Raw genomic sequence first — 12,565 nt, forward strand, 5'->3', positions numbered from 1 at the left:
TCGAGTCGCATTTCTCGGCGGTGATGCCTCTCTGCGCGTGATATCTCGAGTCCACGCACACGGGGATCCTCGAATGGCGGATCAGACCGCCCTCCAGGTGCCTCCATTTCTGGTTTCCGCTACCGTCGCAGATTTGCATCAACAGCGTCGTTCCTTTCGCGTAGATCGGAAGGGTTAGACAGAGATCGTGGTGCTTGATGAGACCGTCCTTCGTCAGACCCCATTCCTGCAAGAAATTATTTCAATGGGATCAAGCGCGGTATGTTTACTCGCGGAAGCTCGGCTCGTCGCGAGAAGCAAGTAATCGAAGGGATTTTTTGGCTCGCGTTGAATCGATCATCGTGACGTGATTAATGTCGTTCCCGAGCAAAACCAACCGCTATCCGACACCGGAACAAAGGAAGATCACGAAAGGGGTCCAAAAACAGAGCGGAAAGCGCAGTATTTTCTTTCCCCACTGAAACTTCACCGCAAAGACCGTCAGGCAGTCCGGTCGATCTCCGTTAATCCAGCGTCACAGAACGAAATCCTCGACGCGATAATTGAAACGTAAAATTGAATACACGGATTAATAACGGGAACGGGGCGAGAAGTTATTTTTGACGGAGCCTTCCTGTCGGTTTTACCCCCCGGGACAGAGCAGCGAGCACGATGAATAACGAGCCGGTGTACTTACTTGGTTACCGCCGGTGTCGTGACACGGGTAAAGACCCACATTTCCATCGAGAAGGTGGCCCATGCTGTCTAAACACGCGGTTCCCTGCTTCAACGACCCACCAGGACCGCCCTCGCTGGTCGGTATAACCAGCTCGGGATACACGTTTTTCAGATACCAGCTGAAGGGCTTGCAATGCAATTTCCGCTTCAGCTCCATCCTGTCTTGAATACTGAAACAAGGGAAACGACGCCGGGCCGTTTTATTAATACGACTCACGTGCACCGACGCGTTTTAATGAAATCGACTATCGGTATTTTCGGCCCGTTCGCGCGCCCGTAAATCGAGCTTCCTCTCCTCCGTCGCGGCGCGGGTCTGCACAGAAATTAGCCCGTGATAAACGATCCTGCCGGAAGGAAAGAAACTTCGTTCTCGCGAAACTTCGGCCAATGAATAGATTGCTCGCAGAGTGTGTCGTGAGATTGTTCACGGGTATCGATGTTGTTCTTGGTGGTGGGAATTGCTGTTGCGGAGTAATTTATGTTCCTCGAGGAGGAACGTACTTTCGTTGCCCTGTTTTTCTTCGCTACCGAGATATTTGTAAGCTTAACACGTCCGCTGCCTCTGGATTCACGTGTAAGTCAGTGGATAGCGTTATTCGGCTGCTTGGCCTGTAATATCGCGCCACGTTTCTGGTCAAGTCGCGCGATACATTTTAATTTTAATCTTCTCTGAAATTTTACGATTATCGGAAGCCGATATCGTCGATAGACCATGATTATATAAATTATGCCGCATAATATCTCGATAATCGTTGAATCGACGAGAGGCTGCCCGACTGTGTATAAACATTCCCCGAAAAAATGCGGATAACCGTGAAAAAATACACGCTAACGAATATAGCCGATTCGGGCGGAAAAATGAAAGGAAAGGAAAATATAGAGGCGAAAAAACGTGTTAACCGAAACAGCAGGACGAGCAAACAGGCATTTAGTATTCACGCAACAGATCAAACGCGAATTTAATTCTCCAGAATTGTGCGCACGGCGCCGCGTTCCTTCACCCCCATAAACGTCACCGGAACGGGATTGGGCCAGCGTACTCACTTTCCGTATGGGATGTTACGCGCCAGAGGCACCGCGTTGTAGTAGAACTGTTTGTAATCGTCCATCCACACCTCGGCGGCCCGTCTGGTGTTCCGGGCGAAAACGTTTCCGCTGCCCCCGGGGAACGAGTACGGGTGACGTTTTCGAAACACGTGGCCGACGCGCGAGCACGGAATAATCTCCAGGCTGCCGCCGCATTGCCACACTCGGAACGAGATCTCTGAAAGCCGCGTGGTCGAGAACTCGAATCACGTTCGGCAAATTTCTGCGGACGACTGTCAGATCGAGCATTCTCACCGAGATTCTCGCCGCCCCACACGTCCATCTGAGTGTCGTACTTGCCCAGTTTCTCGAAGTACGCCTTGTTGATCACGAACAGACCGCCAGCGATCATCGGGGTTCTGATCGCCTGCGTGGGATCGTTTTGCCTAGCCTGCCTTTCCGTCTGACTCAGGTATTCCCACTTGAACACGAGACTCCAGTCGAAACCGCCTCTCAGATCGGCCGACGCACCTACGGAATCGAAATGTCGCTTTGATCGTGATCGATTTTAACCTGGATGCAAGGGAGTATGGTTGTTTCGAGGACGAAGAAGAAGCGAGCGATGCGGTTAAAAAGCGATAACGATACCGATATATTGGAAGGTGTCCATGCTTATGACGTCGATGACAGGGCAGACGACCCTCGTAGGGTCTTCAGCCACCCTCTCTAAAAGGGGTTCCAGCCAGTCCGCGTTGCATTCACAATGCGAGTCGAGGAACGTTAACACGCTGGCGGTGGCTGCATCCGCACCTCGCACCCTCGACCTCATCAAGCCCTCCCTCTTTTCGTTGCGTATCACTCGCACTTTGTGTATCCTCGATAGCTCTTCACCGTCCTCCGCTGTAAAAAATCTAGGTGAATTGTCGTGACGTAGTTCGATGAACTCGTCGCGCTGCAAGCTTCGGGAAAATCGCGTAGTCGCGAGACGCGATATCCAACTAGGGATCTATACTTCTCTTCGACGTGGTCGAGGAAGCTTGGAAAAATGTAACCAGATAAGGGAAGCCGAGGGAACAGCGAAAACGGCTCGACATCGTAATTCTAGACAACGTAGGCTACTTCTCGCGTGGAGCCCTCGTCGAGGAGGAATAAAATTGCTTACGATGATCGCTGAAGTCGTCCACCAGTATAATTTCCTTGATCAAGTGCTCGGGACTTCTGTTCAGCACGCTGAAATCAAAAACGAGAAAGCGCTTCATTCTCGCGTTGTTCCCACGCAGCGAAAGGCACGTCACGTGATCGCGGCTAGAGAAATTTCCGTGCAGGAATTAAACGGTTCTAATTCCATCGAGTGGCGTAATCCAACCTCGAGGTGTAGTCCGAATGCGGTAACGAACCCACTCTTAAGTTAGTTTCCCTAAATAAGTTTCGCTCCGCGGCCTTTCTTCTACTTCCCCTCGCGGCGAAACTCCCTCGACCGAGATGAAAAAAAGGAAAATTCCTTTCGCGGCAAAAGTAATCTCGTTCGAGTCGCGCGGCGTTACAGCATGGAAAAATGTTTCAATTAAGCTGGTGGTCGTTTGCGGGGTAAATCTATCATTATGGCGGCCGTGTCTGGGAGAATGGGTGGAATGGAACTTATTACGAGACACGTCAAAGGGGCTCGATAATCCACCGATTTGATATTTCATCGCGTGAATGAAACACGAAAATAATTATGGTTATTAAGATGCATGGACTGTCGAGGCTTGTCGACTCGAGGATGTACATATACGAGATTCCTGAATAAATTAACGAAGAGTGTCGAGATTTCGGATCGCTAATTAATTCCTCTAGACGTGTCGCTGATGTTCCATCTCGAGACGAAGGAATCTTTCGGATCGAGTGGATCTGGAGAGATCGAGCGGAGAATGGCATTTTAATTTTTTCATTGGACTCGTCAAATTCCACGAGCGATTTATCATACCGAACGGTGTAATGGGCGTGAAATGATGGAACGACGATTAGGAAATTCCATTGGACCGTGGACTCTGGACCGGAGTTGAAAGTTTTCTCGCGTTTTCCGTGAAACCGGATCTCGCAGCACGTACGCGATCGTTATACGCGTGGGAATTTAGCCGCGCGTTATCAACGACGAAATATTAATCTCGTTCCGATGAATTCTATCCGGTGCATTCCCGTCTGTCGGTGTTTTTTTCATTTCCAATGAATTCGATCGTTCGCGATATCCCTGGTTTTCTTTTTGCTCGCAATTTCATTTTGTCCCTTGGTCCCCTTAATGGATCGGCTGAACGCTGTGGAGTATGAGAAAATAAGCTCGATGGTACCTGACGACAGTCCTCAGCAGCGTGGATCGCGCCTCATTGTGGAAGGTGATTATCACCGAGGTTGGTGGCAGGTCTCTTCTCCATTGCTTCATTCGACACCTGAAACACGAGCAAAATTCTACTTGAAGTTTGGCAAACAAGCCGGGAATACGCGTAAATACATGGCGTATGCAAATAAACAAACCGAAATTGCAAATAAACAAAGAGCCTGCATCATCAGAGGCAAGCACGACCCAAATGGAAAGTCAGTGGAAAATGGTACGAGTCGGAACGCGTTGAAAGGAATGAAAAGTTCGCTGACTTAATTAGGTAAAGGAACTTAGAACCCGGGACTCGTCTAATGAGCTTTGCAATGAGACATTGGGTACGGTATAATTAGGTCATCGACTCGCCACGGATGGGATCGATAGATGCTTCATCGAGGTTCTTCCTAACGTTATCTATCGCAACGTCCGTTAACATGCTGTCGGTTCAACCTAATAGGATCCTCAGTTCCGCTCCGTGCGGCCAGATTCCATAAAGTGTTATACCGTTAATGATCAAACATTGCTTTTAGGATTATTAGAACGATCTAAATAGGATATTGCTCGCTAATCGTCGTGCATCGTATTCTAGCGATTATTCCAATCGTTGCATTAAATCCATCAACGTTTGCCATAAATTCTCCATAGTTTTCGTCTATTTTCCTCTATTTTCCTCTTCATCCTCGTTATTTCGTAGCTTCTCCGAGCCTCGTTTCGTCGCGAAAGAAATCCAAGGTAGCATACAAACTCTGAGAAATCTTGAAGATCGTACGCTTCGCGTTCGTATTCTCGCGTCGAAGACAAAAAGACGACCTGGAACTCCGTCTAATTCGCGTTTCCCGCGGCTCCGGCACGGCTTTGAAAAAGCGAGGCTGTGCTCAACTGTGGGTGGCGGAAAGCAAATAGCAGGAGCGCAAGAAAAAGGAGGAGGATCATTTTGGCGCGGCACGCCGACACGGAGGGTACATAAATGCGACTAGACGGCCAGAACGATCCCAATATGTCAGTCCCACTTTTCCGAGATAAACTCGAGGAACGTGTACGGAATGCACCCACGTGTACCGTTGCGCTTTCAACCACTCGCCTCTTGCCCCTCTCCTACTCGCCGCTTCGCGCACCGGCGAAATTGTAAAAGTTCACTGATGAGATTATCGATCGTGGGAATTATTACCGGCTCGAGAGTGCAGCCGCTTGGAAAATTTACCACTTTCCGTGCCGCATTGTGGCTGTTTCCCTTCGTACCCAGTGACATTAGTAACCGAGCTGTACCGCGCCCCTCCGACCCCACGGCGACTCGATGACGCTCCATCGGCGGAAATTACCGAATTAAAGCCGCGTTGGGACGACGTTAAATTAATAATGCCGCGAACAAAGGAAGGACCGGGTGTGGGAGCAAAATGGAACGGGGAAAAATTACCTTGAAACGAAATAGAACGCGGCGACTCACGGAGCAAGAGACGGCAAGCTTTATGCACCAGGCGAGACATTCTCGCCAAAGCAAAAAGCGATTCGTTTCTTCGGGATAAATCGAGATTGCCGGGTCGACTTCTGTTCGACGAGCCGTTTTTAGCCGGTATTTTTCGCTCAAATCTGACGGCAGATACCAGAAATATCTCTCGTTCGGAGCATCCGGAATTAAAAACGGAAACTTACCACTCGCTATCTAGCAACGAAGCTTCTTCTCCAACCAACACGGAAGCAAGTCAAGAATACCTCGAGGAGTAGCAGGGTACTTTGGAATTAAAGTCGAAGACCAGTCATTCAGCCGATGCTGCTTGCCATCGCCTCCTTTATGGGTACCAAATGGCCATCCGGAAGGCCGGCGCCATGCTTCTATAGCACGCTCGTTTATAATGCTAACTGAACGCACTGGCAGACCGTCCGGCAACCTCGATGGAACTTTTACAATTCTGAATATCTTCTGCTCTATTCATTGTCCGCCAAAGGGAGCCCGATACGGCTCGAGTATTTCCCATGGAATCTTACGAATCGACGAGATCGATAATTAATCGCGCGATGTGCTCTCGTTAGGCACTGATCACGAGCGGTACACGCGGAGAGGTGGATCGTGGCTAATTCGCAGGAGGGCATAATTTCGCGGCGAGGCAACGTGTAGTGGCAACTGCCGGGGACATATTTGCCGACAACGAAATTGCAAACGAGCCTTAAAGGCTGGTTAGACGGGACGGATCATTCGGATCGTTTAATTCGAGACTGCAATTCGGGGTTTGGTTTCGACGTTAAAGTAGATAATGCACGCTCGCCAACGGTCGATTCTATCGAATTCTCCGGGACACGTGCACACGCGCGTGTACCATTCGCGTTTACACGCGACAATGCGCGTCCGAAACAAAATCAGCCTGGCGCGTGTTCCGTGGGAGAACACGGCGAATCGCGTTTGTACGAGCAATCGCTTTGTGTACCCAGCGAAATTGACGATCAAACCGATCGGCTTTCCTATCGAATCGGAATTCGCGAAAATACTCGCGAACGCGGAGCTTGGGAATTTTAAGACGTTCGCAAATACCGCGCAAGATTCGAGCATCCTCGGTACCCGGGTTCGTTGATTTTGCGAGCAGCTCCGTGGAGATTTGCGAATAAAATTGAATTTTGTTTAGCCATTGCTATACTGGCGAATACAAATTTTTATTCGCATCGTATTTGTTATAAATCAATTCTCGCCACGGGGAATTACCAGCGCGAAGCTTCTCCGCTGCAAAACCAGAGTGCGAAAGGTTAATATCGTCTGGTTCACGGATTCCGCAATACCGATATGTGGTATCGCGCTTTTCAAAGTTACGCAATTTATTCCGGCATAAAAAATCCGCAGATTATTCGGTTGCACGGTTCCTCGAATCCGGATGATAAAACGTTCGAAAATATCAGTCGCGATATTAAACGATTAAACGATCCGGCCTCTAGCGCGGTGCAATTATCGCGCACGACGAAAAGGCATTGCGCTGGAACGGTCGGGAGGGGCGGGAAGGGTGAAAACGGAGAAAAGGAAGAGCTAGCGAGCGTGGAAGAGCAGGACGGAGGGAATAAAGGAGAATAAAGCGAATTCGGGAACGATGTATAAATTTAGCAGCGCACGGGAGCGTTGCACGCGGCGGGAAAACGAGGATGAACGGCCGCGCCCCGCGCACGATCCGAACGAGTTTCGGATTAATCCTGCGCGGAGGTCGAGTCCGATCTCACATCGAAATGCACTCGTGGACACGGCCAAGTGGTTACAGCGGATCAACGAGGCGCAGGAGGAACCGGGCCCGGGCCATTCGCGACACGGGAAATAAATCTGCCGCCGAATGAAACGCGAGATACGCGAATTTCGGATTATCGTTATAATTTCGTTACGTGTGCGATTTATCCGATTAAACGTACGCCTGGCACGGAAGAGATCCGACCTCGTCCCGCGCGTACGAGGACAGAATTGCTGGAGGTTTCGATATCACGGGGCCCTGTAGCGAGAAAAACGCGCTACACGGTGAATACGCGACGATAAGATCCGTTTCGGTCGCGACGAATTTTTGTTTCCCGTGATCCCTTTGGGGATATCCGTTCGGGTATAGTTCGTAGAATCGGTAACACGCCACTAGGAGAACGACCCGGAGAACATTCTGCACCCATTCACGTTAATTAATTCTCATATTCCCGTGCGCGAGCATTTCGAAATTGCGTTCGAAACCGTCCGCGTAAATCCCGGCTGAGCGGATTTTTCGGGATGTCGGTGGTCGTCGCGATGCATAGCAGCGCCTCCGGAAACTCGCGTTGGGAGTTAAAAATAATTTCGCTCAAGCGGTTTTAATGCGTGCCGCTTCGACGTGTTAGCGTTTTCCTCCGTAGGCAGAGAAGTGCCGGCGAAAAGCGGTCGAAAAAGGGAGAAAACGGACGTGGCGAAAATGCATTTAAAAAACCGGCGAAATTTCGACGATCCGAAGCACGTGCTGGACATTTCGAACCTGGGGACAACCGCCGAGTCCGTGCGCCGCGAAAATGCGCCCTTTATGAGATCAACGTGGCCCGGCGGCCGGTAGATCTCCAGAGAGTGGGAGAGTAGGTGGAAAAATCGCGCGACCCCTTTGTTCAAACCCTCTTGCTCGCAACGAACCGGATTTCCTCGCGGACTGTCGGCTCTGGGGTCGAGGGACGAGCTACTCGGCGAGAGACATAAATTCGGCGCTGTCTGTGACGCTGTAAACGCGGATTTGGATCGTACTACGCGGATCAGAGCGCGGGAACGAGGGTCGCGGCGCTCTAGAATTGCGAGGAAGGCGAGGAGGATTTTTCGTTGGATGGTGGTTTCGAGGGTCCGCATGGCTCGAGGGGTTCGGGTCGAGGATTTTAACGCGACGAGTATTAAATACGCTGTCTCTAAACTCGCTTAGAAACACGGGCTGTTTACTCTAGAAACTCCTGAAACTCCTATTCGCGGCGTGCTGTTCACCCCTAAGGAGACACTCTCGGATACACTGGCTCGGTATGCTCGACCCCCGCGCCATGTACACGACCACGATGAGCATCCAGGCTCTCGGATATAACCTTTGCATTTCGCTGTCGAAAAATCTACCGCGTGCAAGTCTATCCGCCATTGTTCGTGGATTAGAAATGTAGGGAGTCCTCCCCTGCGGAGGTCGTTGTTGAAATCCGGTTGGAAAGGACGAAAGGAAAAGGAAGGGATGTATTTCGTCCTGAGCCTACTAGTAGACTCGTCAATAAGCTTTTTCAGCAGGCCCAATTTAACATACGTTTGAACTGGGAAGCAGAACTTGCCTTAGACGGGGGGATGCTATTGGAAGATGTGTAAGTTATATGTATAGGTTTCACTCATTACTCATTTATTCATCGGTAAGGCTACTGTAGCGGGCCCTGCCTTAGACCGGGGACACTTAGACGGCATAAGAACTTCTATTTAAGGGAGGTCGAGGATTCACCGAGGACTTTCTCGCAAGTCCTCGAACCTGAAGTTGGCGAGGGTGGGAATGATAGTCGCTACAGAAGAATTCAGCATAGTGGAAAATGACACTCGGCTCGGATTTCGCCTGGAATCCAGCGATCGGAACAGTTTCCTCTCAGACTTCGCTCTGCCTTTATAATCCATTAAAATTTCATCGCTGTATTGTCCGCCAGGACTCCGTAGTCTTTCGAGCTACGAAGAGTTTGAGAAAGAAGAAAACGGGATTAATTTTCGATCTTGTCGCAGTAGTCTGGCACTTTTGTCGAGCAAACTAATTCGCCAAGTGTCTTAACGATTTTGCATAGTAGCCGTGACGGAAATGGAAAGTCGGGTCCATCGGACAAACGTCGTTTCATCAAGGATCCAGGGCGTACAGTACGCGTCGCGCGAGACTTCCTATTGATTTTCCTCTTCCATCCCAGCGGGACGAAAGTTCGTCGCAGTTTTAAATTGCTTCTCGTTGTTCTTCATCAACGGTCCCGCGTCCTTTTGTGAATGGCTAATACAGACCTCCGCGATTCTCGAGTTATTCGTGCTCTCCGATTGAACCAGAGCGATCGATCCCTCTATCAGAAACATATCGTTACGTTTTCAGAACCGATTGGAAAGTCGTTCGAGAAACATAGTAGCTCAGCTCGGAGCCCTTCCGGAGAACTTCTCTCTATTGAAACTCGAAGGGAACTACGAATATTCTCCCCAAATCGCATTCTCGTCTTTGGTGCAACGTCGAATCAAATTGGCCACTTCAGTCGCGACTTACGGAACAACTTCCCTCCCTTATCGCGCGCTTATTTTTTAAAACTACCCCGCGTCGAAGATATCGGGGCGAAATATAATACACTTTAACGGGACCAAAGATCGTGGTACAGAGAAATATTCTTATCGCATTTCCGGTTGCGTCGTGTCTTTCGCTTCTGCGAGACTTCGGTTTCAATGGAGCGTTATCTGTCGATCGAAACGGGAAGAGAGGCTCGATATCTCGGCGGATTGTCTCTATCTTCGAGTAGAAGAGGAGGAATTTCAGCGAGCACGGTGATTCTTTTGAGAGGAACGAAATAATGCCGTTCCGTGTCGCGTTCCCGATCGAGAGGCTCGAGGAACCAGTCGATTGAAAGGTTATTGCGTCCTATTGGATCGGTACGAGCTCTCGGTGACAAGGCTCACCACTTTTTCTCCCCTGTTCGACCCGATTAATCGACAGAAACATCTAATTTAGATCGTACGGTCCGATTTCCACGAACGAACGCGGTCACCGCTGATCGCGATGGAACGTTTAATTAATTACTCGAACCGTCGCACGTTGCTAGATAATCGGCTTTATTTACCTAATTAAGAAAAACTTCCATCACTCGTCCATGTAACAAAAAACGGGTCAACGTTCGGATTTCATTAGTCACGCGTTATCGACTCGAAAAACATTGCCGGTTAATTTCTTCCGTGATTCTGTGTGTCGACTCCTTCAGCCCTTTAGCGATACAAAACGGGGGAGAGGTCGAACAATATCCACTCCACTGAGCACACGTTACAGCCACGTTTCGATAATACTCTACGTACCGTTCATTTGTCCCAAAAGCATCGATCGAGTCGGCTATACAGCTGTACCGGTCAGTTCACCGTTATGTAATCGCGAGCCAGCGGAAATTTTAAATCCCTAACGACATGGCAAATTAGCTCGATAAATCAGGCACTCGTCTCTGAGTTATTCGAGCTTTCGCTATTGCTATCCAATTTAGACATCTCTACGTACCCCGATTTCCCCTAAATTTCGTTCCACGTTCGATCATTTATCTCGCTTTTTAACTGGTCGCCATTTCCTCCGTATACGAGCAATCGCTACTTACCAGGCTGCACATATGTATACCGCACGTGACAGCTCAAACGTGAGAGAATTTAGCTTGAAACATCGAAACGCACTCATCAAAATTCTACATACAGTGGCGGTCGAAAGTTTCCCGCGAGATTTTAGCTTTATTCCAGTTTAAATTATACGCTAACAAAATTCTACAAAAATTCCTCGCTTTATCTCATAAGCCACTATACGCGCTGCATTTGTACGCCATGTATCTCTGTTTCTATAAGACCCGGTATCCGAAAGGACGTGATCAAATTTACACTTTGGCCAGCAACTTCTGGCAGCCACTGTACGACGCTATATCTCGGCACGATCTTGTAACTTCCAAATGTACGCTCGATATGTCCAACCATATTTCTGCTAAAATACGGCAATTGCGAATCGCGAATCGTTCGATCATCCCCGTTGCATCGTCTCGATCGATAAACCGCTGGCGAGCATTCCGCGATTCGCACACACGCGGAATCTAGAAGATGGCGAACCGCTGTTAATTTCTCCATTTTTATTTTCTTCGATTATCGAGATCCATCGTAATCGGGAGTAATGGCGAAACGTAACGCGCGTTATCAATCGTATGGAAGCGTCGGATAAGTCCGGTTAATCGCGAATCGTTCGATCCCCGTTGCGTCGTCTCGATCGATAAACTCGTGGCAAATATTCGGCGATTCGCAAGTTGCGAAATCGAGAAGATGGCGAATCGCTGTTAATTTCTCCGGTTATCGAGATCCATCGTAATCGGGAGTAATGGCGAAACGTAACGCGCGTTATCAATCGTATGGAAGCGTCGGATAAGTCCGGTTAATCGCGAATCGTTCGATCCCCGTTGCGTCGACTCGATCGATAAATTCGTGGCGATTATTCGACGATTCGCAAGACGTGGAATCGCGATGGAGGAAATGGCGAGCCGCTGTTAATCTTTCCGTTTTCATTTTCTCCGGTTATCGAGACCCATGGTAATCGGGAGCAATGGCGAAACGCAACGCTCGTTATCAATCGTGCGGAAGCGTGGGATAAATCCGGTTAATCGCGAATCGCTCGATCCCTGTTAGCCAGACACGCGTTCCGCCGGCGCTCATGGGACCGGAAGCGCGTTCTCGTCGGGAACGATTAGTACGGCGCGGTTACAGCGGATCGAAACGAAGCGAAACGAGGTCGTGGGACTCGCGGGGTAGAATCGGGGGCAAATTTCCAGGGATTGGAATCGATGTCTTCTTAATAACGGCCGCTCGGCGGATGAGGCCGTCGTCGAATCGCGCGACAACAATACCGAAACAGTTCGATATCGTGACCGACATCGTTCCACTCCCGATGATTATTTCTCGTCGAATCGACGACTCTCTCCTCTGGCCCGATAAAAATCCCTCTCCGCCGCGTCGACGAATGGAAACCCGCGTGAAACCCGGCTATATCCGCCAACGAATTCGAAATCGCGCTCGGCCGAATCGATTTCGCGGGCAGGAAATCCGGAGAAGGGTTGCCTCGCGCGGATTTATAAGCGAAATCGTACGTTGTTTCTTCCATGTTTTCCTATTTTTTCCTCTTCTCGAATTTTTTGCGCGAATTTATACACGTGGCGAATTTCGCGGGCGCGTGTTTCGAAAGCGGAAGCATTCCGCGCGTATCGATGCTCGACTCGGTGATTTCGAGAGCGAAGCTTCCGAGATGA

General features: G+C 49.6%; 1 protein-coding gene across 1 annotated transcript in view; it reads right to left on the bottom strand.

Annotated features, from left to right (window-relative positions):
* Pgant2 (polypeptide N-acetylgalactosaminyltransferase 2) overlaps positions 1-12,565 on the bottom strand; it is a 187,484-nt gene that overhangs the window by 524 nt on the left and 174,395 nt on the right. The window contains exons 4-10 of the mRNA XM_017910380.1: positions 4,071-4,169; positions 2,906-2,973; positions 2,392-2,643; positions 2,059-2,274; positions 1,762-1,981; positions 677-887; positions 3-226 (exon numbers count right to left, since the gene is read on the bottom strand). Coding sequence (XP_017765869.1) covers positions 3-226; positions 677-887; positions 1,762-1,981; positions 2,059-2,274; positions 2,392-2,643; positions 2,906-2,973; positions 4,071-4,169 — 1,290 coding nt within the window. The remainder of the gene's footprint in view (positions 1-2; positions 227-676; positions 888-1,761; positions 1,982-2,058; positions 2,275-2,391; positions 2,644-2,905; positions 2,974-4,070; positions 4,170-12,565) is intronic.

The sequence above is a fragment of the Eufriesea mexicana genome, unplaced genomic scaffold, assembly GCF_001483705.2.
Source record: "Eufriesea mexicana isolate 0111107269 unplaced genomic scaffold, ASM148370v2 scaffold100, whole genome shotgun sequence".
Taxonomy (NCBI): domain Eukaryota; kingdom Metazoa; phylum Arthropoda; class Insecta; order Hymenoptera; family Apidae; genus Eufriesea; species Eufriesea mexicana.